The following is a 25,810-nucleotide window of genomic DNA, read 5'->3' as shown; positions in this document are numbered from 1 at the left end:
ACAAGCAAGTGCATTATAAATTTCGTATAATTTGCATCTAAGTCGAAATACAGTTAGCGTGTCGATTTGCTTGAGGCACCGCCTTAAAAATCTTATTAAATTATTACAAAGTACCTAAGTGACCACTAATCTCAAGAGAGGTAACAAGAATATTTGCAATTCACTTTTGTACTCTGTACATTTATAATATTTAATCTATAATCTAAATCGATATGGTTTAGAATCTAGTACGTTACCTTTTCCACTAAGTATTCTTTTTATCAGACCTATATTAAGTTAAACCGATACATTTAGATTTAAAATCAAGATATATCATTTCATTGAAGTCTGCAATTGCACTTGGTAATAAACAGTGTATGAGAGAATGTGGGTAGGTACCTCTATGGCAATGTAAATGAACTTTTTTGATTCTCGCTCCTCACTTTAGCGACATCTAGCGAAAATGTTTCGTTCCAAGTGTGATTGTAACCGTCATCTTGCCCATAGAGAAAACACTAAGAAGAAGTACCCGATAACACTTTACCAGAACTTTGAATGAGCCGGCATAATAGTGAGAACCTATGTAGGTACTGCACAAGGCTCATTATATTGAGAAGGTAAAAGTCTTGCTATTATTTTCATTGCAAAATCGAATGACAGTGTCTGCATACCATGCTCGACGGCAAAAATTGACAAATAACAGCTATCTCTAACCGATTGTCGCATAAGAAAGACCTACGTAGTTTGTTCATTACAATTACTTATAATAAGATTCATAATTATTTATCTGAGATTACTTGAATGTATAAATTATAAATAATTTAAAGGAAAACAACGTGAGGAAACTTGCATACCATATAAGAATTTTTAGGGTATATTATGTCTGCTAACTCGCACTAGGCCGGCTTGGTAAGGTAAGGCCAATTCCCTCTCAGTAGTAGAGAAGGCCCGTGCCCAGCAGTGTGATGGTATATAATACAGGGCTGATATTATTATTAGCTATAACTACTATTATGCTGGAAAAATTTGAACACTTATTTGTGAAAAATCAGGATCTGTACACCTGTAATTGTCTAAAAGTCCATGATCTCTAGAATAAGAATAGACTTAAAAAGGGTTTCCGAGTAAATCTATTATACGTCACTGGGAACTTAATGCGAGCGGTGTAAGGCAAAAGTTAGTTTTCATGGTAATCCTTATAGTTTAATTAGAAGTCCTGAGCCTTAACTTAACGTTGTAAGTCTTAACCAATTTGACGTAGTATTACCATGCGGTAAAGTTCCTTAAATATAAATGATAAATAACTTATGGATCAACCACGACGCACCCAGACCCCTTAGAAGAATAACACCCAGACCCAATATATGTTGCGGATCATGCGTTTGCCATTGCACAGATTGAACTCACGTCTCCCTTTACAAATTTTAGCTAACTCGTCGCCCACAGCACCGCGGAAATACAAATCTGGAAGATAAATTAACCTTTTTAAATAAATGTACCTATAGGTACAACGTTGCCCGAAAAAGTTAACGTATCACGGGTATTAAGGGTTTACACTGTTATAGAGAATGTAAACAACTCAGACGTTTATTTATAAAATCGGTAATAGTGCCGAAAGGCGAAATTTTACAAAACGGAAGTCCAAGTTTTCAAAATGTGGTCTGCAAATCGTTCTAATGGAAAGTAGATACTACATAAATTCTATATAAAAGGTAGTCAACAGGAATCGGGTTGTATGGACCCTTCGCCTCGTTAAGTATAATTGAAACAGGTGACCAGAAAGGATCTTAAGGTAACTTGCTGTAGACTATAGAGGTAGTTGCTTAGCTTTTAGTAGTAGTTGCTATTTATTGCAGACTCCTATCCTTTGCATGAAGTATAAATTAGAATAACACAGTCTAGGAAAAGTCCTTGGGAACTAAGTGTTCACTTACATGTATCATAATTCAAGTTATAGTTACATGTTTACATATCTTGACATAAGGGAGTGTCGTATGTGAGCGATGAACGCGATGCGACGCCTCGCATAGTGACGTGGCTTGTCGCGAACTGTTACATACCAGCAATAAAATGTCGATAAACAACTTGACTTCGTAGCGAAGGTGAGAACGATAGTTGTCTGATTTACCAATAGTTCGGTCGATATGCCGCGGCCCCGTGCGCATCTCCACGTCTATAAGCGATGAGTCAAGTTGTTTGCCGACAGACACATTGTTTTGAACGCGTAGTGTCGCGTTTGTCAATCACTATGACACCTACACTCTGTAAGTAGCCTTGCGAGCGTTAAGTGGCTTCAAGTATCAACCGCGTCATATTATAATTCAATAGTCCGGATATATTGTTTTATTTTAGGGCGTTGGGCAGATGTGTAATTATTAAGTAATGAATCAGGACGCACAATAAAATTGATGATTAGCCACGATGTAAAATTATTCGTTTCCGACGGCCAACAATTATTGTTTGAAATGTTAATACCTTGAAATGGCATTCTAGAGTCTTGGGCGTAGCCACTCAGATTGTGGACAATTTTGCTCTGGGGTAGAGGGAACTAACAAAATAAAATTTCAATATTAAAAGATGGGTGAAAACGAACAAAAATTTCGATAGTTTAGGGATCACACTTACATTTGAAAAGTGTAAGCACGAGCCAATTCTTCAATAGGAAATAATCTTCTGCTATAGACGATCAACAATGGATGTCAAAAGTTATACGTAATAGTCGGCGGTTTGTCTATGCCCCTCGCATTGTGGGGGCAACAGCGACCACTTACCATCGAGTAGGACGTTAGTCGATCTGCCTTCGGAGACGAAAACGTATGCGATTGGCGATCTATTAAAAATTATTTATTGATATTTGATCGAATTCATTCAATAAAGTTTAATCAATGAATTACTAAGAAACTGAACAAGTAGGATACAATTTTAGCACCATGTAACAAGACTGGAAACTAAAAATGAATCTGGAATGGTTTGGCCAATGGTAACGCGTTACTAACCATATTCTTACTCGTAAAGATAATATTTCATCCTTAATACATAATCATTCATCTATATTTGTTCAACAATTCAACATTTCAATGATACAATGCCAACTATTCCAGATTGAGTTAGTTGAAAATATTTAAGTAAATGTTGACATGTATTTTTTCTGTGCACAGCTCGACCACTACCGATCGTGCCCTTACCGCTGACCCCAGAGCTGGAGAGACCTTCGATGGACATCCCAAAACCACCAGACCCTTACATACCAGAGGAGCCAAATGTCTTCGAAAAGCCATTTTTACCACCAAAACCCATTCCTCATTCGCCAAAAATATCCCCATCATCCATCCCAAATCCTAGTCCAAGCGTCACAACCAACAAACCTATTGAATCAGGGTATCCAAATTATGGTGGGTACTTGTATTCGATACCAGGGTATTCCGCTTTCCAACCAGTATCGTACCCTCCAGTAGTGCCACCTCAACCTGAACCTAATATGTCTAAGGATTTCGCACCATTCCCAACTTCTAAAGATCAGGAGGCTGAAATGACTGAGGAGATTAAAGAGAAACCGCAGACCGACTTCGAAGAACATTTCACACCAGAAATAATCCCGGCAGCATCAGCATCGGATGTAAACCAGACTGAATCCAAAATGAGCATAACTTCGCTCGCACAGGGGTCGGGGGCGACTGTCACCATACCGTCGCAACCAGTTGCTAATATATCCACAATTAACAAAGAAATTAAAAAGAAGCCAGAACGCTTCAGTCTCAAAACAAGTATACCTATTAGTAAGATCGATATGAAATGCGTTACTCAACCAATGAACCCGTCCGACACTTTATTTCAAACTCCTAAAAAGCCGTCTTCATATAATCCAATGTTCACGAAAGAATCTGGACCTAAAATCGAGATACAGAGCAATATCGTAATAAAGTCGGCTAACAAAGACCCTGACGTTCGATCTGAAGTACGACAAGAAATCCGGCCAGATCCGCTACCAGAAATACGACCGGATATGCGACCAGATTTGCGAACAGACATTCGAACTGAGCTTCGTGCCGAAATGCGATCGGAACTGCGCGCTGAAATACGACCGGACTTGAGGCAAGAAATACGATCGGATCTAAGGCCCGAAGGACGACCAGACAAGCGTCCAGATATACGGGCCGAGTTGCGATCAGAAATAAGACCAGACCTACGGTCAGAAATACGTCCAGAACTGAGGCCAGACATTAGACCTGAACCTAAAAATATTCCCACTACAAGTAACAGCATCACTACGCTTATAAATGCAGCTGAAGTTATAAATAAAAACGAAAACCAGTTTAGGATTCCTGATCCACCGCCAGACTTGCCAAATGATGCAAAGGATCCAGTGCTGCAACCACGGCCTCTTTTTAACCCGCTTAACATCGAAAGTAAAGTGAATTTTCCCAACAAACCAGGAGAAAACTTTAACGATCAGAAAAATCAAATATTGCTTATTCAAAACAAGCCCTCGAACTCAAAAATGTTGCTCACCATCCAGCAACAAAATCCTCAAGTGTTATTGCAGAGAACTAATTTCGATCCAAAAAACCTGCAAGCTCCTTCACGATTGTCAAATCAAAGCAAAAAATGTAAAGAGGAATTGAATGAAAACACGCCCTCGAAGGTGGTCGCATTAAAACGACTCCACCAGGAAAATTGCGACGAGAATGATTTTGAAAATTTGATTACGGAAAATCAAATTTATGGCAATAAGATAGTCGTGAAGGAGAAGTCCCAAGGAACGCTGCAGGAGCAAGATTTAAAGAAATCAAAAACATCCGACAAACAGACGCAACAAGATTCAAAAAATGTTGTGTTACAACCAAATTTTTTATACGTAAGTAATGTACAGTTCCCGGCAAACTTAATGATGATTAAGAACAATGGGAAGGTAAATCAAAGTGCCGAAAGCAATAAAATGAAAGTAACTCAAAACGAAAATATAGTAACAACAGAGATAATAACGAACAGCCCCGACGTAACGCCGACCGCCAAAACCCAAATACAAAACGTGAATCTGAGTAAAGACCTACACGTGTTGAAGTCTAACAACAATGTGATACAAACAATATCCACAAATAACAAGGACTTAGTGCTTCAGCCGAACCAAAAAGTTATAATGAACCCACAAATCGTGTATCAAATGCCGATGATTGTCGAATCAGATAATAAAATAAACCAACCAACATTAATAAACAGAGAATACCCAATAATACAAAAGCCAGAACAAAAACAATTTGAGCAAAGTAAAAACGATAAAGTGTTCATATCTTGCCCGTATCAAGTTGATTCTAAATTGCAACCGAAAATATTTATAACAAACATAAGGCCGAAAGTGAGTAAAGTGGAAGAAGTGAGTTCGTTGGACTTATACGAGAAAAGGAAGAGATTGAGACGATTGAAGTACCTTTCGAACCGCGAGTTTACTGCGAAGGATGTTAAGAAGGACAAACCCGATGGACTGAAGAATATAATAACACCGGATAAAATGACTGCTGAAATTTACAAAGAGTTTTCGAATACAAAAAAGAAGATTGATGAGGGAAGCAGCGAGAGCAGTAGTGATTACGGTGAAGACGATCTTAATGAATACGCTGCTATTATAAAAGAATACTCTGTAAAGACTGATAAAGAAGATGGTAAGGTTGAGTTTCTAGCGGGACTGAAGTTGGCCACACGTGACGCATTCAAAGGTACTGTTATTTTAATAAATACCTATTTATTGGTTAGTGACTTTACCGCAATAATCACGTTATCTATACATATTATAAAACCAAGTCCCCTTATCTGTCTGTCTGTATGTTATCGATTTTCTCGAAATTTGCTGAACAGATTTTTATGAAATTTGGTATGGAGATATTTTAAGACCCTGGGAAGGTTACAGGCTACTTTCTATCCCGGGAAGATATATAGTGAAACTATTATCCCGGAAAACTCCTTCACGCGGGCGAAGCTGCAAGCAAAAGTTAGTTACTAATAAAATTGAAAGAAATAATATTCTTTTTGTTATTATTATGACTATGGTGGAGATTATTTTGGCTATATTTATAGTTATTATATTATGTGAATAAGTAGCTTTATTGGTTTAGTACTGTATTTGGCCGCACCAACATTCACAAATAGCTGTTTTGAATTGACAGTTTTGCTATTACGAATCCCTCGGCTGAATCGCCTGGACTTATCACCGCAGTGTTATATATCTGTAGCCAAGCAACAGTGTGTAGTCCCTGTTGTGTTCCGGTTTGAAAAACATTGTAGCCAGTGTAACTAGTGGACATAATGAGACTTAAAATCTCATGTCTCAGGATGGCGAGCGCAGTGGAATACCAAACCATACTTTGTAATTCAAAGTGTTGGATGGTGTTTCTACTGTTTATGGGCGCGCGTATTGCTTACCATCAGGCGAACGACAAGCTCGTCGTCATGCAAAGCAAATAGCTCTTTAATGATTTCTTATGTTTACGCGAATGTTAGACATTGAAATAAAAACTATTTAAACGGATTTTATCGCGGTTTTTTATATTATTATTTTCTCCCGACGTTTCGAAGACTTTGCAGCCTTCATGGTCACGGGGGGGACTGAGGTGTTGTTCATCATTCAGATGGACGTTTAAATAGTTTTTATTTCAAATAGCTCTTTGCTTTAACAAGTAATCCTTCAAATTTCAGATAAAAAGATGGAGCTTCAAGAACGCATTTTGAGGCTTGACTCAGTGGCGTCAGCATACGTATCAGCTGGAAGACTCGACAGACTTGCCCAGGACTCAGCGCTTCCCATCTCCTCGCCACCACTGGTCACCCGAACCCCTGACAAGACTCAATCGCCTGAGCCCCAGGATGTCATCTCCTTGCATAAGAAGCAGATGTTTCTGTCGCAATTGAGGCTGGCGCAAGTCACAAACAAATTTAAAGAAGGTCAGATCTATTAATATTGAATTCCAAAAAGTACGAATCTTCCGCTAATGTAAAGACATTTTATTACCACAGAATGATCCATTAACAAAGGTTCATCCGAAACGATGAGGACTTAGTCATAACAAATAGTTCTTTTTTTCTTTAGACGCCCACCAACCACTAACCATTACTTCACAAAGTAAATATTATTAGGTTTCTTAATAATATAAAGTTATATGCATTTTCAGATTACGAAAGAACATGGCGAGAGATACTAAAAGAGAGGAAAAGGAGGAACGGCGTGACAGACGTAGAGGAGAACGTAAAGCAACGCAAGATCCTGGATCTGGACCCCAACAGCCAGCTCCAATTGCTTACTGAAATAAAGAACTCCGTCAATGAGAATAATAACCGCATCAAAAAGCACCTCGACTCTATCTGCAGTGACAACGAAGACAGCATCCGCGTCCTTGCCGAAAAGAACTTCTCAGAACTTAACAGACTGTCCAAAATGGCTGACAGGAGCGTCAAACTGTTCAGCGGGCAGGACATGAAGAAACGAGACCTGAACCCGGGGTTTGATAGCGAAAACATTCAAAAAGCCAGCGTAATCGAAAAATATCAGCCCCCGATAAATATACCTAGCATTTCGAAGATAATTTCTTTGAAATCGACGCAGGAGACGTGTGCAGTTGCGTCAAGTCAAGCGACGTCTATGGACGAGCCGCAGAACTCAGCAGCTGGGGTGTCGGAGATGTTCCAAGACAACGCCAATGAGAAGACACGGGACTACGGCTGTCAGGTGGAAGAGTCGTGGCCGGGATTGGAAGCCATTATAAAGAGCTACAGGGACTTTGACGCAGGTTCGTAGAATAGTAAATATGTCTTTGTCTTAGTATCACTTACCACTCGCGCGCTATTAAGAGCTACGACGTTCCTAATCACAGCAACATCATCAATAGGGGACCGGCCTATGCTTCTTTTGGTACATTATTCTATATGTAATGGTTAATAATACGAAAAAGAAGCACTCCTGCGGAAACTGCATGAAAATTGGTTAAGAAATGAGCGAGTAATTCATATTTAAAATATTGTAATGTGCAGAAGTGGGCGCGATGTGGGGATATCGCTTCATCTCTTTCTTTCGCACGCGTCGTAATTCCCGATGACGTCACCTGTGGGTATTTCGTCTCTTTTCTGTTTCGTGTTAATTACCCCTTCCACCGAAATTCAAACACTTAAGTATAACTTGTTGATTTTTTACCGGATATTAATAATTTATTCTGTGTTATAATTTATATTTTGTAAATATTTGATAATAGTAAAGAACAAAAATGAGTCCGGTACCCTATTGGAATTACTAATAATTATATGTCAATGAACATAGCTCTAAGATATTATGTTTCATAATGGCTTTTATATCTGAGCCACTGGATGAGATTGGGTCTGAGATTCCAATGAAATTTAGTATGGAGATAATTTAAGACCTTGGGAAGGACATAGCGTCCTTTTTATCTCGCAAAAATATATATGGGGACTTTTATACCGGCAAAATATTTCTACGCGGGCGGCGTCGTGAGCAAAAGTTAGCAATATAATTAAAGATATTTCTTCATATCCCGCCATGAAACGATTTTAAAATTAAGTGGTTTACCAATGTTACCTTACCAGGATTTTATTGTTTTACAGCACGAAGACGAGAGATGGCCGACTTGCAGCGTCGCAACACGAATCTTCGTGTAGAATGTGCGCACGTGACCCGATCAGCATCCAGAGAGTCAGACAGAGCGCGGGCACTCCTCGCCGAACGTCAGAACCTCGCCGTGGAGGAGAACAACCTGCGCACCTCGATACAGCGACTCCGCGCCGCCGTCGAGGCCATCACCAACTCGTGAACTTCATAAAATTATTCAAATTATGCAGCATTCAGCTTGGTGACATCAGTTATGATGGGGAGAAGGATGGTCAGGATAGAGAGAGATAGGACAAAGGTAATTAATGTCATGAAAATGTAGGTAACTCGATGAATATTATTTTATATTCGTCACTTTACTGAGGTACTCTAGCTTCTATTGTACTTACATATAACGCATGTTTAAAACTAAAACAGTGGTGCCCACTTTTCCATTTCTGGCGTAAAAAACACACAGATCATATAAAGAATATACAGTGAGGAAATCACGTTCCACTCCCTTATTATGTACCGCTTGGGGCATTGGACCTTCCCTCTCCAAGCTACACCACTGCCTTAACAATGATATCTTCTCTACATTTTTTGAGATAGTCAATTATGATTGCTTATGTAATAATATATCAAAATATTACGTGAAATTTTACAACGCCTTCACGACTGTATAGTTCCCTTAGAGGTAGGCAGCAACATGTGCTGCCGCGTAAGTCTATTCTTGATTTACAATCCACCTTACTATTGTATATTTTAACCACGATAAACTAGTGACTATACGAATATTAACAGATAGTGATGTAAATACTATTAAATGTTTTTTTATTATCGGAATCCTATGGCCCTATTATGATACCAAGGAATATAAAGTAATAATAACAATATCAGCACTGTATTACACTGTTCTACTGCTGGGCACGGGCCTCCTCTACTACTGAGAGGGGTTAGGCCTTAGTCCACCACGCTGTCCTAGTGCGGATTGGTAGTCTTCACACATCCTCAAAATTGCTTTACAGAATTTCTCAGGTATGCACGTTTCCTCACGATGTTAAGGAAACGATAATTCACAAAGAACACACACATAATTTCAGAAGTCAGAGATGTGTGCCATTGGGTTTTAAACCTGTGGACATTCGTCTCGCGGTCCGTTCCACACCCAACTAGTCTATCGCTGCTTATAATATATTCAGTTAAAATTGTCTGTATATGAATAAGCAACAATGTACACATATTTAGTAAGACAACACGTGTGCAGAAATAGTATTTTATGGCATAACCTCTTGTATTTACAGAAGTCATGATTGTATATATGTAGCCTGGATATGTGACTTTTGGGTATTTATATTTAGTGATAATATACTATTGTGAAAATATTCGATCGGAGATTAGCTAAGGAACGAGGAAAAACGGTCAATTTATATGTATTATATTTATCGATTTTAATTTGTAGATGCAGTTTGTGTGGATGCATGGTAATGTTTGAAATTCTGATCTGATTCGGAATATTGTTTCGTTTAAGAAGTTACTTCATTGTCGAATGCTATAAGCTAGTTTTTATTCTGAGAAAGGAGTTTGCGGCCAGGCCCACTGGCCAAATAATCGAGCGGACTAGTCATATTTATTATAATGTATAAATTTAAGAATCAATAATATAAAAATAAATTTAAGCTGTATAATTCGTACGTTTATTCGGAATTTGTTTCAAATTAAAATCTTTTTATACCCAAAAAATATATATTATTTTTGTAAGTTTTCCAATTTGAGAATGAATGATAAATTTAAATAATGCTTTTTTATAGGGCCTATTTCACAATTGCTGTATGAACAGCCTTGACACGTATATTTGGAACGCTGTGAAATCAAATTCAAGAATTAGGACTACTTTGTTTTGAAGATTGTTTTTGTTACTTACCTCTATTTACTTTTAACTCTATTAGGGAGTTCTAGGCTCGGGAAAATATTATAAATTCAGAATCTTGGACTTCGGTCTTACCGGCCACTACATCAACAAGACTCAATAACCTAGTTCTGTTGACTACGAAATAAGGGCCCGAATGTATTGAAATGGTCCTACTCGTTATGAATTTAAAAAAAATATATATAGTGGAATATAGAACCTCTTCCTTTTTTGATATTGGTTACGTATCAAGGTCAAGGCGTTAAGTATTGGCTCGGCCGGCTTCTCTTTTAATACTTACCACTAGCACGAATATTTGCGGAATAGTATTTAGTTCATATTTTTTTGTATGGAAATTGAAACAGCGCTCCGTGAGCGTATTTGGAACTAAAATTTGACAGCATGGACATTAGACGCGTGTATATAATAAATCGTAGAGACATAAACAGTAAACTTAAAATGAATAGAAATTGATGACTCGAAACCCTTTTTTGATATGGTATTGTCAAACGAGTCTTAAACATTATCTTACTCGATAATACACACTCTATTGAGGATACGAATACTTACTTTGTGAAATACAAAATTCGTGCTAGTGGTACAGGTTGTCCAATCTGATTATATTGTTCAGTGCATTCTTTGAGTTAAGTATTTAGTATATCGATTGTATTTTGACAGCGTGTCATAATCTATAGTCATTGTGAAATAGGGGTTTATAGCAACTTAGTTTTAGGACCTTTTGGAACGGCCTTGAATGTACCAAAATGTTCGCCTGGATAGAATGTAGCCAAATTGATGCTACATATTTCTTTACTCTTAGGTCGGCTTTAGAATAATGATACTTTAATACGAATTAATAATTTGTATTTTATGGTCTAAATTTATTATGGTCCATCCATGATATATCTATACCTATTCAGGCTGTATGGGTTGTACCCTTTGCCTGAAAAAGTGGCAAGTTGTAAAAATAAAAAGATTCACTTTAAGATTAAAAAAGATTTTTTTCATTAAACTGTAGAATTAATTTCTTTTCAAATAATAATTTTGATTATACATTGGGTGGTTCTATCCAGGCGGCATAATCGGGCAAAATGACTAAGTCATGTGTAAATATTAGTTGTAAAGGGTTTATCCTTGTGATGGATTTTTGTTGTGCAATGGTTTAATAAATGCAATAATTTGGAATGTTATTTGGTAAGATAATAAATAAATGAATACATTTTAAAGTTTTATTATACGGACGTCGACTCAGCCATCGAACCAATAAGTTTGGCGCTAATTCTATTTTTTTTTTAAGTATAGTTTATAGATAATATCCCCCGATTTTATTTAAAATAGTATTAATCACGAAACAAAATAACAATTTATATCTAAAAAATAATCTATATTTAAATATATTTACAATAGTGGACCTACTGGGAACTCTGTAAGTATACTTAAACAAGATAAAACTATAAGTTCCCAAATAGACATATAAATATATATATATTTTATTCATAAATTGGTATTGGACGTACTTATAGCACATGAAAAGGAAAAAATGTGGAAACCGTAAATATGTACTTTAATAATAAAAAAAAGATAGATTATAGTGAAGCCTCGATGCGGAAGACCAAGCCGCACTTGTCCTGTTTTTATTCTCGCAATCTCTTTGCGTCTATCACTCAGTCTTATCCCAGCAACACAAAGCGGTTCCAGCCACAATCAACGTTATTCCCAAAATTGAACCTGTAACATAACAAACATCTGTCTCGCTTCCACCAAATCATATAATCAGTATTCGCAGAATTCGTACTCATATTATGAAGGAGCCTTTGAGCTACAAAAACTGTTTTTCTTTCACAGAAACTTTTGTGTAATTTCTATTTTATGTGATCCTACATTTTAGGGGTCGTATTAAAGATCCTTTTCCACAATCGTTAACGCTAACGTTATGTGAGACATATCGTAGCGATAGAATCGAATGAGAAAAGTACGAATTGTAGATAAAGTCGAGAGCACATATTCCTCCTCCACTTGCCCTTTTTCGCTTTAACAATAACATAGAGTAGAACGTAACTGAGCGTACATAATATTAGGAATGGAATTGGTGAATTCATTCCAGTTTTACAACCTCTAGGGGGGGGGAGCTACCCTTCCCTGCCCCCCCTTGGCTTGAACACAGGTGCTTGACGGCAGACGTTGAGATACCTACCAGGCCGTTACACACGAGACCTGCCCCTTCAAGTAAATCAGACACCCGCAGATCATATTTACCAGCATCTAAAGGCTGTTCAGTGCCAACAGCTGCGCCGGTGATCGCAGTCAGCGCAAACGCAGCGCTGTTGGCAGTCGGTACCGCGATCGAGAGCGGAGCGCGTTGTACAGCCGCTAGGTACACCAGTGAGCCGGCCTGGTTGATCAGCCATGGCAACACGTACTGGCCAGTGAGACAAAATAATCAGCACATAAAAAAATATTTCTCTTAATTTGTTCATCATTTTGTCGTCATTGTTTGTTAGATTTAGTCAAAGTATTCAACCACCAGTTCGAAAAGTAGTTTCCATCAGAGAACGGGAAAAAAACAAGTTTTGCTTTTTTTAATGTCAGTTCAAAGGTAAAAAGCAGGGACAGTACATAATACAGAAAGAGTTACATTTATTATTCAGTTTAGTTTAGAGCATTTGTTTACTTGCAGAATAATATTTCTTTTTAATTTCCTATACGAGTGCACGACCCTTTCAGGAATCTTGAAATAATTTGATGATATAAAATTGTTCCAGTACACTATTAATTATTACTAGCTTTAGTAAGCGGAAAGTGCAGTCCACAAAAGGAGCACCCGTTCACAAGTATGACGCATGCGCCAGCCTTTGGCCTCAACCATTTTGCAGGGAAGTGGCCCACGCGATGTGGCGTACGATGTCACCGCAATGTACAGAGAGTTAGAGAGTATATCATATCCAAACCGCTTACAATTACTTAGATATTATTGAAAAATATTGCATTGAATATCATAATTCCAAAGAAAATCATACGAAAATACTTAATCATAGCCAATTTTATCCATTAGATATTCTGAGATCTTGTATTAACTTTTATAATACAACTCTCACTCAATAGTTGCTTGCAATTTACCCATATTTAAGTATAAATAAGCTCTTACCCTCCAGTTACCTAGTAGGAATGACACCTCAGCCCAAGCCTGGCCCAGTCTCGATTTGGCCCTCACATCTCGGAGACCCTTGGTCCCTTGTCGGATGAATGGGTTGGTGCACCCCCAGAACACTCCCGTCAGTAGTAACAACCCTAAAAAGTTTTCGAGCCATCGAAATAAAAAAATGTACATCAAGTATAGTGCCTACAAACTAGTATCTAGATCCTGGACACCTGGAATTTATCCAATGATGTTCGTAAAGGGTGCATGGAGAGTCAGTGATAAAGCCTTCACAACATTTTGTACTTTTTTTTAAATCACGCATTTTATTGACTTTTGAAGTTGTTACGAACAAGCCGCATCTTTGAGGAGGAAAGCAATACGTATTATTAATGTAGGCATGTTTGCGGTACGGCAAAGTTTTTGGAGAAGAATGTCGCATAATTCACTATTTGTCGTCTGCCTCGGTAACCTAGTTTTATTGCAATAGGATTATCGTGCTCACGATCCGGGTTCGATGATAGGCATTGGTTTTATCTACTCGCTCTGAGCCCGTAATTTGTGCCTGATATGGCAATAGTTTCGCACCTTATCACATCTTGGGACGGAACACAAAAGGAGAAAAATGTGCCCTGGTTGCACTTTTGACACACAAGAACAAATAGGTGGCTTGGTTGCACTTTTATCTACCCTTTCGGCGATAAAGGAGTGATGAATTAACCAATTAATCGAAATAAATCAATTATTAACAATAATTATAGACATACTTAAATAAATTATTATTTAAATCTGTTTACTGCGCAGTAGATTCAGGAAAAATATTTAAATTAGGTCACCATTCATTGCACACAATAATATTTATTGACTGTTATTTCTATATTTAGACTTTACAGCAATAATCATAATTTAAATTGTGCCCAAATGATATCGCCAGTGGAAATATGGGTTGCTGTAACCGCCAAAAGAACAGAAATTCGTATTCAGAAAAATATTTGTAACATTTTATGCATTCAAGCTATTTTATTGCCGTATAAAGAACATGTTCTCAAAATGTTCTTGCCACCGTGGGTTTTGGTTGGGTTGGTACATAGAGAAAATCCTAATACCACTTTGCTCAACCCGGCAAACGAAGCCAAGCCCTCACCGCACGCAATATCTACTCGTATGTAGGCCACACCCAATGTATGCCCATGCACGGGGGGACATTATTCACGGCCCTAGGCACATAGTTATGTGTGTATACGTCATGGTTGCATGAGGCCTATAAGGGCTCGCGAACATTTCCGTTCCTTCTCCCCACCGCCTATCTTAAGAGGGTTTCTTCTCCTTCGTCCTCTTCCTTTCGTGCTATCCCCTCCCTTTTTTCCTCTTAGGCCCTGCAGTTGCTTAGCCGGGGGTATGCCAGTATCCTGTTTGCAGATGTGTGTTTTGTGAATCAAAAAAAAAACGCAACCAAAATAAAATCCGCCACATTACGTTCGTGTATATTTATTGTAAAAAATAGAAATATAAATACAAATGTAAAGTTAGGGTATAATTTCATCGTGCAAATTAATAATAAAAATATAAAAAACGGCGAAAAATCCTACAATTTTTATTTGCTTTCATACAGGATTGCAGCGTGTTCACAATAAATTACTTAGAACTAAAAATATATGTTATTGTTACATTATCGACTTTGCTTACTAAAATTCCACAATTAAAATAAAAAAATGAATTAAGTAAGTTCCACAAAAAATTTACTTACAGCACCATTTTATTTGTATCGAAATGCATGGATGCATGGCTTAAAACCGATCTTGAGTTATTCAAGAATTCATAACCTTAAATAATGTTTTGTTGTGCTTCTTACTCATTGAAAGAAGTATTGATACTACTCATGCCATATTTGCTGAGAGAATACACATAGTTATTTAGACTCTAATAATTATCTTTGAAAGCATTGGCTGCCGGCATTACAAAAATAATGAATTTCATTAACTGTGTACAATGTATATAATATATTACTACTAGCTTCCGCCCGCAGCTTCGCCCGCGTGGATTTCAGGTTTCAAAAATGGAGAAGGTGCTCAATTTGTCGGGATGTTTTTTTAATTTATGGTGGTATGCAGGTGGTCCGATTGTCCGGTCAGGGTCTGATGATGGGATCCTGGTGAAATCGAAGGAACTTTTAACCATTAAGGTTGCACACGAAATGACGGAAGCTTAAAAAATGGAGTAACTTCTCCCGTATTCCCAACATTTTCCATCACTACTATGCTCCTATTAATTGTAGCGTGATGAAAAGTATACTATAACCAGCTCAGGAGTATGAAAAATAATTGTACCAAGTTTCGTTAAAATCCGTCGAGTAGTTTTTGTTTCTATAACGGTTATACAGACAGACAAAAATTTTACTAATTGCATTTTTGGCATCAGTATCGATCCCTAATCACCCCCAGTTATTTTGGAAATATATTTCATGTACAGAATTGACCTCTCTACAGATTTATTATAAGTATAGATATGCAAAAGTAGCTCAAAAGTTGTCCATAACGAAAACATGCATTTTAAAGTAAAACAAAAGAAATAATATCGTGAAGCCAACCAAATAACTAATGATATATTAAATTTTGTGACTGTTCAATTTAGTCGGGTCCGCGATATCACTTTTGTTGAGTTTCAGAACGCGACATTACATTATTATATTCTGTGCTCCAACGCACACTGCTTTTATGTTAGGAACACACCTACATTGCTTAGACAACAGTGAACTTTATACAATAGCAATAAAGCTCAAATTGACTCTACGTATTAGTTAGAAAACGTTTGTATGGGAAATAGAAAAATGCTGTTTTGAGGATTTTCCCGGCAATTATTCGAATTTTTCTCACCTTTTAAACCTTCCCTAGACCTCCACGAATAATTCAAGACCAAGATAAGATAAATCCGTTCAGCCGTTCTCGAGTTTTAGCGAGACTAACGAACAGCAATTCATTTTTATATATATATAGATATAGACTACATAAACACAAATTTTTATACCTTAATTGACCCATCAGAATGGAGCCATATTATATATCTACATTTGCCTAGTAAAGGATTGTCTACCCACAGTACATTGATTTACATTTTAAAATTAAAATAAAATAAAAAAATCAACTATAAAAAATAAAGTGAAACATGAGAAACATGATCACATTCTTATCTATGTTGTAACTTGCATAACACTGTTGTCATAATAGAATTAAAAAATACTTATAATTACAAACTATTTATAAATCACACTATGTCTTTCTTATAAACTTGTTAAGTGTTAAGAGGTGGTTAAGAATTGCTTATATATCTGTTAAAGACATGACCAGTTCCTAGTTTAAACCTTATTAAGAGGCAAGATGGCTTGACTTACAGCTGATCGAGTAAATTTGTGTTTTAACTAAGCATATGCGAAAGTTTTATAAGTAAGACTGTATATATCATATAGTGTGAATTATAAACAGTGGCAGATTTGCTGTAGCCTATTTAAATGTTTGCCACCTCTACCAACATCTTCGATACAAATTTATAATCATATTAAAAAAAAATGTGAATGTAATTGTACCTTCTATTAATTTTCCCCTAATTAGTATGTATGACTGCAAACTAGGGGATTGATGTCTTACTTTCTATATTATTTTTGCAACCTGATGAAAAAATTATCAATTTAAGTGATGAAACATATTACAATATGTTGGATTGTTTGTTTGAACTTTATAACATTTTGGTCCCGAGTTTGCCATGGCAAAAATCTGCTAGTTTAGGTTCCAACCTACTGCTAAATCTACCACTGTATATATAACTGTAATATAAATATAATAAAATTCTAACACTCATGCCCAGTATAGTCAGAGAAGAATTAAACCTATTCACCTAGACGCACACCCGGTGTCATGGGTTTTACATTGCTAAACAGGAGATGATTGTCATCAAACCACTGGACAAGCTCGCTTCCCATCATCACAGCTATTTCTACCAGCATCATACAGTCATCTTCAGCTCTGTGTGCATTCCGTGGAGGGCCTCCCACCTTACGGGCATGTATGTCACTTACTTTATATGACTTTGATGGCTTCGTATTCCCATCAAAGTACAACCTTCTTTTGACTGCTGGCTGATGGGGTAGTTTCAACTTGCGTTTGAATGGTGTTGTTTCATTTTCAGCTTTCATTGCCGTCAAGGGTCTTGATACATCTATATTATCTGCCTTACATTCGGATTGGACCTTTATTATTTTTCTTTCTTCATTGCCCTCTTCAATATCATACATACCATTAAGGCTGTCTGCGCATAACAAATCATCATGCAGGTGGACATTTAATTTGTCCAAATGGTTTTTAAATATTGGAAAGTCAAAGTTCATACCATTGTGCGCTACTAGGCAGACTGGTTTTTCCAATCTATTGAGAAAGAGATCTAGTTCACTGAACACCTGCAAGTCGAAGGGTGCTTGGTGTTCAAGGAGCTCATTGTTCATTCCTGTTACCCTGGTGGAGCCATCAGTAATCATTTTCCTAGGGTTTAAGCACAGAGTCAACTTATTAATAACTCTCGGACACAGGGGTTCTGAATTTTTTGATTTCACCAGTTCTGCCTGATCCAAAATATGGTCCCGCCGCACCGCGACCATGCTGAGCTCCGTTATACGCGATCGATTATGTTCCTCTGAAGGAAGACCACTTGTTTCGAGGTCAAAAAAAACAAATGTAGCAATACGCGCCATTGTGTGCTAAATGTTCACCGAGTGCGGTATGAGAGAGTTGTGACTACGTAATGAATATTAATGATAATATTCTTACCAATCGAGTGAATCATGACTGCCAAGTGATAACGTCGTGTCTAGAAACTAAAATGTTTGCAATGCACTTAGCTAATGGTTAGGTAACTTTACAAGCAAGTAAATACTTGTTAATTAAACTAGCTACTTAATTGATAAAATAATTATATCATATTTAATTGATGGAATATTTAATTTTTAAAACCATATTTAGGTAACGTGTTTACTGTTTACATTTTTTTTAATGTCAATAATTGTCAAAACTATTAACCAGTTGCCAGAACAGATTTTGAAATTTACGGTGTTTTAAATATAGTATACCAAGAGGAATTCATCGCATGCATGTGCTGAATCGTTGTGTCCATAAAAACAAAGATTGTTATAAAAATAAAGTAAAATTTAAGTAAGCTACAAAATTTATATTATACCACACATTCTTACTAATTGGCGAAATAACGGTCCGGGTGTAACCCGGATACTTTTGTTGTCCGGGAAAAATTATTATTTTTTTATAGATAAGCAATAAATTTAAATAAATAAAAAAAACACATGAGTAAAAATAAAAAAAATATAACGATGTTATTAATGTAGTAGCGAAAAAAAAATTTTCGTAGGTGTTCGTGGAAAAATCCATATTTCGCCCAAATATCCGGGATTTTTGCTGTGTTTATCCGGCGTCGCCAATTTAGGTGATGGCAGCTCTGTCCATAGCCCCATCTGCACGATGCCTGCGCCATCTGTTTCTTGCACTGGGCGCTAACTCCTAGTGAAAGCGCCAAAGGCTCTAAGGCTAAGAGAATTCTCTAAGGGGCATCCAATGATAAAAGAGTATAGAGGATGAGTGATATGGTCACGTGACATGCGGCACATTTAATGCATAAAATGGCGCCGACTCCGTCCTTTACAATAGTGATATGCTAGTACCGAATTTTGTATCGACATCGAAGAATTAAAAGAGAGACAAACAAGCCTAAAAAATATCACATAGGAAAAGGGTTAGGTTCTACCATAATATAAATATAACAAACCATAATATAAACAAACAAACTGAAACTGATTTATAAGTAACAATTGTTAAAGAAAGCAGTGCCTGTTGTGACAAACATCCAGTTGTGTTTGATCTATATTTGTATGCTGCACTATTCCTTGCTAAAAATTTAAGTTACAGATTAAGATATTTACTTAATACATGATAAATGGAATAAGATAGCGTAGCCAGCAATTATTTGGTTGGTTTTATTTTATAACTAATTATTATGCTTCTTGATCGAGAAACATAACTATGTTTCAGCAAACAAAAATCAATGAGCGTATAGATGGTGGTTAAGATAATCAATTATAATAATTATTTGCAATAACAACAATATGATTATGTATCTATTTCCGTGCATGCAAAGGTTGCTCGAAACATAAGACCGCCAATTGTAAAAATACATCTTACATTTCATCTTTATGTTGTTTTTTTTTATGTTTCATTGGTTATGCAATAACAATTCTAATTTTATTCATAGCAATATAAAGTAATATTACTATTAGGTGAAGTATAATAATCATTACTATTTTACTTATCGGGAATATTGTTGGAAAACAGTTATCTTTTACTCGCGATAATTAAACGTGTGGTTTATGCATTTCTTCTCAAAATCTAAAGAACGAATATATGTATTTGGTGTAGGATTCCAATCACGTCGCCCAATATTCTCAATTAATTTAGTCTTGGTTTTTAAATTTTTTGGTAATCTAAAAAAATATTCCAATTTCACTTAGTTTGTCGTTCTGGATAATACAATATTGATGTGTGCTCTAACATTCTTTCAAAGACAAAAATCGTAACTGATAAACGGGCGTCTGTTAAAATATCGATATAAATAATTTCTAAACAAATCCACCCATCCCTAAGCTCGTGTGTAAACAAACATAATGATTTTAATGGACATAAATCACGCCTAAAAGTGTTCAAAGCTTACCAAACAAGATCCACGTATAATTTTAATTGATAAAAACACATCCAAAAAGTAAATATACAAAGATATTTACTAATTTTCGGTAAAAACTGTTACTAATCTATAAAAATATATTTCGAGGTCTTTCTTGCGTGAATTCGATTTGCATCCTTTCACACAGCACTGAGTCATTTTCGAAACTTAACAAATACACTAATAAACACACTGAACAATTGAGAATATGATTATTTTACTTTATATTCAATATTTATGAAGATTTGTTTACATCGTCTGACACTACATGTACTTGCTGACTGGGCTGCAATAAATGGCGTTTCTGCCGCAAGGCGGTCCCAGTATGTTTAAGTAAACGAAATAGTGCCTGCCACATTCGAAGAAAGCAATTATTTTTGTCTTTTTTTGTTGCGTTCCAAATAAGTTTTGAGTAAAAGAGATAGACATATATATTGACAATTCTGCGTCGATTTCCCTAACATAAATATAACTTATTCATATAGCAAACTTTTGAGGCCTGTCCTCTTTATATTTAGTCATTGGGGGCATTACAGACACATATTTGTGACGTATGTACATCAGCTCTATACGCCGCAATGGTGTCGCTAGATGGCGTTGAAATTAGCATTTACGGGTGATAGTGATAACTGTGAAGAATTTCTACATCAATACTTATTTGCTTTGTAACAATAATATGTTGCTATTATATCATGTATTCTGCGGCATGTACGTCACAATAGATGAAAAAAAGTTTATCATTTTATGTGTAGTTGACTAGATGTGCTCTCATGCGTTGGTGCAGAATACCACTAAACCCGACTGCGTTGCCTCAAACAGATACAGGGCCTGGAGTGCTACTTTTAACCGACTTCAAAAAGAGGAGGTTATCAATTCGGCGTGATTTTTTTTCTACCACAATTGTCTGTCTACATTATTTTCAATTATAGTTTAGCAGTACCTAATCTTGAAACAACGGGTTTACCTCGTAATTCGGTATCTATTACATAAATGAACCCTAAAAAATTAATTTCGCTCGATCGTTTATTAAAAACGGCGGTTAGGCGGTCCAATTATTAGCAAAAATGATTCCGTCATAATGTCATTTAGATGCTAGAAGCTACTCCAGTTTGACATTTAAAGATATTTAAATTAAACAAAGTACAGTGAAACCGGTTATAGCGACATTGAAGGGACCACAGAGAGAAGGGCGTTATATCCGATGGACGTTGTAAACGACACCTTTTTGTATTTATTTATAGGGACCTTACTATTTAGTCGTTATAACCGATGCGTCGCTATACCCGTAGTCTTTATAACCGGTTTCTACTGTACTGACAAAATTATGCAAATAATTAAAAAGAAGGAAAAATAAACAAACTGATAATTCTTCAGTATTTACTTATGACAATATAAAAAACGCACCAAACAATAAATATTTGAGAATATTTAATGTGTACCTAAACTGAAAATAATGTTTTGTATATTATAAATAAAACTTCATTTTATAATGCCCAAACAAAATAGACGCCAAAATAGGTGCTTATTTGTTAGTATGGAAATATAGAACTCTGGAATTCCTAGAAATGTCTTTTTTATGATAATTTTAACCTATGAACATTTACATATGTTCTTACATAATGCTAAATAATTTTTTACACCCTTTCAATGACATATTTTAGATAATAAATTAAAATAAATAAGTAAAAACAAGTCACTTTTAAAAATTATTGTGGCTAAATTAATAAGTTATTCCCATGCTAGATTAACAATAATTTTGGTGTTATATTACAACCACAATTAATTAATTACTCTAATATTGTCATGACTGGTAATTTCCTACTTATGCCTATACCTTGCACAATTTAGGATGATGATTTCTACAACCAACTACAATTAATTTAGGATAAGTTCCTGGGTTGAGATCGCCTAAAGAGCTCACCAAGTCTGTGTTTGTATAAACTAACACTTGTCAGGCTAACAAATGGACGTTAAGTTAAAACTTGAGCACTGTAACAGCTATCATTAAAAATATCCCTATTAAGGTGGTAGCTCAAGGTCCATTTTCATACATTTTGTTTCGGCTTTAATCTGGGTAACTAAACAAATTTCGTCATATTAAATTTTAAAGGCCGAAATATCCATGATTATTAATTATTTTTACGTTTTTCTTTCAACTGCGAGAACTAATCACTTACTAGACGTGAATTTAAATTCTTTACTTGCCAATACTTGTTTAGTTACCCAGATTAAAGCCGAAACAAAATGTATGAAAATGGACCTTGAGCTACCACCTTAAATATCGTATTTTTATATGGTAGTGTTCACTTTATTGACTTAACTGGAATAATAGTTATCACCTCTTAGACATTGGAAACTTTTTTGGTATTATGTGTTAATTAATTTGTATGAACTTATTTGTATATACTGTATGTTTCCATTACTTAATTAAAAAATCTGCTATTGATATAGCAAATAAAATAAATAAAATGGAAATAAATATTTAAAATAAAATATTTATGTATACAACCTTAAAAGAAATATACAATATAATGCAGATATTTTCTTTTAAATATTATTAGTTAGGTACTCTTAATTATGAACCCAAAAAATTTTAATCTATAAAACCTGTAAGAAATTCAACTTTTTTCAACATGCACACCACACAGCATTATTTTGACAAATGTTACAGAGCTCATCCAAAAATTTACAAAATATAGATGTAATAATTCAACCAGTGCCACACTAAAATGTGCAGTTTTCTGGACTGCTCAATAATCTTAAATTTAGTTACACATAAAATACATAATACAAAGCAGCAATAAATACTATTAATATAGATAAAATAGGAATCCAGTATCGTTGCATCCAGTTTCTATTGTCTTTGCTAACAGCTATACGTTTTTCCTTATACTTCTTCTTTTTTCCACTTAATTTCCATTCATATTCCGCAAGTTCCCTCCGGTTCCTCTCTTCTTCTAACTCTTTCTGTCTGCGCTCCTCCTTCTCTTTCTCTATTAGTATTGCAGTTTTCTTCTCTTCACATGATTTATCACAATCGACTTTCGCCTCTCCGCTCCTAACAAGGTTACACGGAGCTTCCTTCTTCAAATTTGCGCATGGGCAATGTATTTTAGTTTTTCTAGTACAGATTTGATTTCCGCAGGGTCCAGAATGACAGGTGTTACGGCAGCGATGTCCACAATCCAAGTTTTTGGAGCATTGTTGCTTGCATGAAAGTTTTTCTTCAGTGGCAGTAGACAGCTCTCGGCAGCGTAAATACAGCTCTGTAACACCACAGTGACATGGAATCCTTTCCAGCATGTCGCACGGTGGGCAGGGTCCTGGGTGACACGATCGGATTGTACATTTATGCAAACACTTCTCTGGACGAGGCACTAAGCATTCTTTCTCACAGGGTCTGCAACTTGAAAGCACATTGTCAGTCAAAAGGTGACACAATAAGGAACATGAGTGGTTTCCACAGGGCAATGAGCGGCCACATTGTCTTCCACATGATCGACGTGTTGCTGAATGACACGGCTGCTCCTCGGTTTCATGCTCCCCTAAACATATAACTGGTACACGAGTCTCACATGGAGGACAGTCCAAATTCATAATCTTAGTCTTTGGAGGCTGCACTTCCCAGGGTGTTGCAGGCTTTTCTATCTGTTTGAACACCACAGCAACATACTCATGACAAACTGCTTTGCATTTATGTCCACATTTTGGATAAGTTTTATAACAAATTGCTTTACAGGGTAAGCAGTCGCCAAAGTGGCACAAATGTTTATTTTCCTCAGAATGCCCACATTTGTATTTTATTTTGCAAGGGAGTGCACACTTTGGTGGCTTCACCAACCTCTCTCTTCCACATGGAACCCTAATGTATGTTTCTTTACACCTACAAGTTATTTTCGATTCTAGAGGGCAAGGATAGCATGGGCCATGATGGCAAATGTTGATACATTTATGCCGACCACATTGAAGAGGTTTATCACAAATTTTCTCACATGGTGGGCAGTTTCCATTACAACATTTGCGAGCACAGCTGTGCTTCCCACAAGGCCGTGTGCCTCGGCATTTAGTCTCACATTTAAACTCTTTACTGCATGGTAGTGATCTAGTATGTGTGCCACAATGGCATTTCTTCTGAACTAGCACTTGACAAGGTGGACAGGGGCCTTTATGGCATTTTTCTGGACAATTATGATCGCAGTCTTCATGTAACTTTCCACATGTTCCTAAACATGTTTCCATGACATCTGGACATTGTACATATCTTTTGTTTGCTCCACATGGACAAGTCTTCATGCCAGAATTAGGGCATGCACCACAGTCTCCAGAATGACAAAACTTCTCACACTTGTGATAACCGCATGGATACATTTTATTACATGATTTGTTACAGTTCCATATAGGATCATTGCAAGGACGCTTCATCTTCTCTGTACCACATTGACAAGGTTGTACACTTGTGTAGCTGCATGGTGGACAGTCCCCTTCATGGCACTCATTCTCACATTTATGTGCATGACAGAGTAATGTCTTTTTACACCGTTGCCCACAAGACCACTTTGCGGCACTACATCTCACTCTCTTTCGCTCCTTCTCACAAAAGCAGGCTCCATTGACAGTCTGAGGGCAAGGAGGACATGGTCCCGGATGACAGAGGAGCAAGCATTTATGCTTACAGCTATCACTACTCGATAATCTCTTACCACACACTTCACCACACGTGTGCGGTATCAACCAAGGATGGTACGGTGGGTCGTCAGTTTTCTCGCAGAAACATCTATACTTACGTGGGATTTCGTCTTTAGAATACGAGTGCCGGCACTTCGGACAGCACCATTCAACTTTTTTATGTACGAACACTGTCACAGGCCCCTGGCTTGCCTCGCTACGCAGACTTATGCTGTCGTTCGACCATTTTTGTATGCAAGACAGATGGAAATAACAGTAACAGTGGCCACAGCTCCATATCGCGTCTGCTCTTTTTATAGATCCGATACAGATAAGACATGTGATGGACCGGCCGCTGATGGCTTCTTCTAGAATGTTCTTTGTCCTGTTGAGCATGTGAGAGTCGCCGCCACCTGACCAGTAGCTTTGGAAAACACCTTCCAGCACGCTCGATTCAAAAGGCTCTTCATCTTCCGACGATGAAAGCTCTTTCATTTCCTGCAAATGTTTTTGGACATTTTGTTGCAGTTTCGCCGCAGCATCTCTGTATCTCCTAGCCATTGTTTATACAAAATCCTTTGAACACTATTGTTAAAAACTAGAAGGCTGTAAACGTCCTTTTTATAAGATTTTCTCTAAGTTCCAAATCGGCACGTCGACATGACGTTGACATAAGAAGTTTTTCTAGACCCATTTCACGCAAGAATCAAGACGTAAAGTAAGTTAGAAAAACACTAACTTAATAATTCAATGTGAAAAATATAAATGT

The 25,810-nt window shown here is 36.6% G+C and overlaps 4 protein-coding genes across 4 annotated transcripts; 1 reads left to right on the top strand and 3 right to left on the bottom strand.

Annotated features, from left to right (window-relative positions):
• The first annotated feature begins 3,142 nt into the window (after positions 1 to 3,142).
• Positions 3,143 to 9,471, top strand: LOC115445315. The gene is made up of 4 exons (XM_030171534.2): positions 3,143 to 5,690; positions 6,667 to 6,912; positions 7,140 to 7,754; positions 8,581 to 9,471. Exons 1-4 carry the CDS (start codon positions 3,194 to 3,196, stop codon positions 8,784 to 8,786), a joined length of 3,564 nt encoding a protein of 1,187 aa, XP_030027394.2. The 5' UTR covers positions 3,143 to 3,193; the 3' UTR covers positions 8,787 to 9,471.
• Positions 9,472 to 12,015: 2,544 nt separating this feature from the next.
• Positions 12,016 to 18,671, bottom strand: LOC115445300 (transmembrane protein 234 homolog). The gene is made up of 4 exons (XM_037441706.1): positions 18,423 to 18,671; positions 13,618 to 13,760; positions 12,729 to 12,891; positions 12,016 to 12,200 (listed from the first exon to the last, which is right to left on the bottom strand). The coding sequence occupies exons 1-4, from the start codon at positions 18,436 to 18,438 to the stop codon at positions 12,133 to 12,135; spliced, it is 390 nt and encodes a 129-aa protein (XP_037297603.1). The 5' UTR covers positions 18,439 to 18,671; the 3' UTR covers positions 12,016 to 12,132.
• LOC115445317 (three prime repair exonuclease 2-like) lies at positions 16,991 to 18,416 on the bottom strand. The gene has a single exon (XM_030171536.2). It carries the CDS (start codon positions 18,344 to 18,346, stop codon positions 17,489 to 17,491), a length of 858 nt encoding a protein of 285 aa, XP_030027396.2. The 5' UTR covers positions 18,347 to 18,416; the 3' UTR covers positions 16,991 to 17,488.
• A 3,068-nt stretch (positions 18,672 to 21,739) lies between the features above and the next one.
• On the bottom strand, positions 21,740 to 25,773 carry LOC115445316 (NF-X1-type zinc finger protein NFXL1). Its single transcript, XM_030171535.2, has one exon. The coding sequence runs from the start codon at positions 25,600 to 25,602 to the stop codon at positions 23,146 to 23,148; it is 2,457 nt and encodes an 818-aa protein (XP_030027395.2). The 5' UTR covers positions 25,603 to 25,773; the 3' UTR covers positions 21,740 to 23,145.
• Positions 25,774 to 25,810: the final 37 nt, after the last annotated feature.

The sequence above is a fragment of the Manduca sexta genome, chromosome 4 (assembly GCF_014839805.1).
Source record: "Manduca sexta isolate Smith_Timp_Sample1 chromosome 4, JHU_Msex_v1.0, whole genome shotgun sequence".
NCBI lineage: Eukaryota > Metazoa > Arthropoda > Insecta > Lepidoptera > Sphingidae > Manduca > Manduca sexta.
This window is presented reverse-complemented; position numbering and strand designations above follow the sequence as displayed.

What these genes read in the sequence shown, in the direction of transcription:
- LOC115445315 (XM_030171534.2), top strand. Translation starts at nt 3,194, where the DNA reads ATGGACATCCCAAAACCACCAGACCCTTACATACCAGAGGAGCCAAAT. An exon ending in CACACGTGACGCATTCAAAG is followed by an intron (nt 5,691 to 6,666) that starts GTACTGTTATTT and finishes TTCAAATTTCAG; the next exon opens with ATAAAAAGATGGAGCTTCAA. An exon ending in CACAAACAAATTTAAAGAAG is followed by an intron (nt 6,913 to 7,139) that starts GTCAGATCTATT and finishes ATGCATTTTCAG; the next exon opens with ATTACGAAAGAACATGGCGA.
- LOC115445317 (XM_030171536.2), bottom strand. Translation starts at nt 18,346, where the DNA reads ATGGCGCGTATTGCTACATTTGTTTTTTTTGACCTCGAAACAAGTGGT.
- LOC115445300 (XM_037441706.1), bottom strand. An exon ending in TCCTACTAGGTAACTGGAGG is followed by an intron (nt 12,892 to 13,617) that starts GTAAGAGCTTAT and finishes CTCACTGGCCAG; the next exon opens with TACGTGTTGCCATGGCTGAT. An exon ending in TGAACAGCCTTTAGATGCTG is followed by an intron (nt 12,201 to 12,728) that starts GTAAATATGATC and finishes GTTATGTTACAG; the next exon opens with GTTCAATTTTGGGAATAACG.
- LOC115445316 (XM_030171535.2), bottom strand. Translation starts at nt 25,602, where the DNA reads ATGGCTAGGAGATACAGAGATGCTGCGGCGAAACTGCAACAAAATGTC.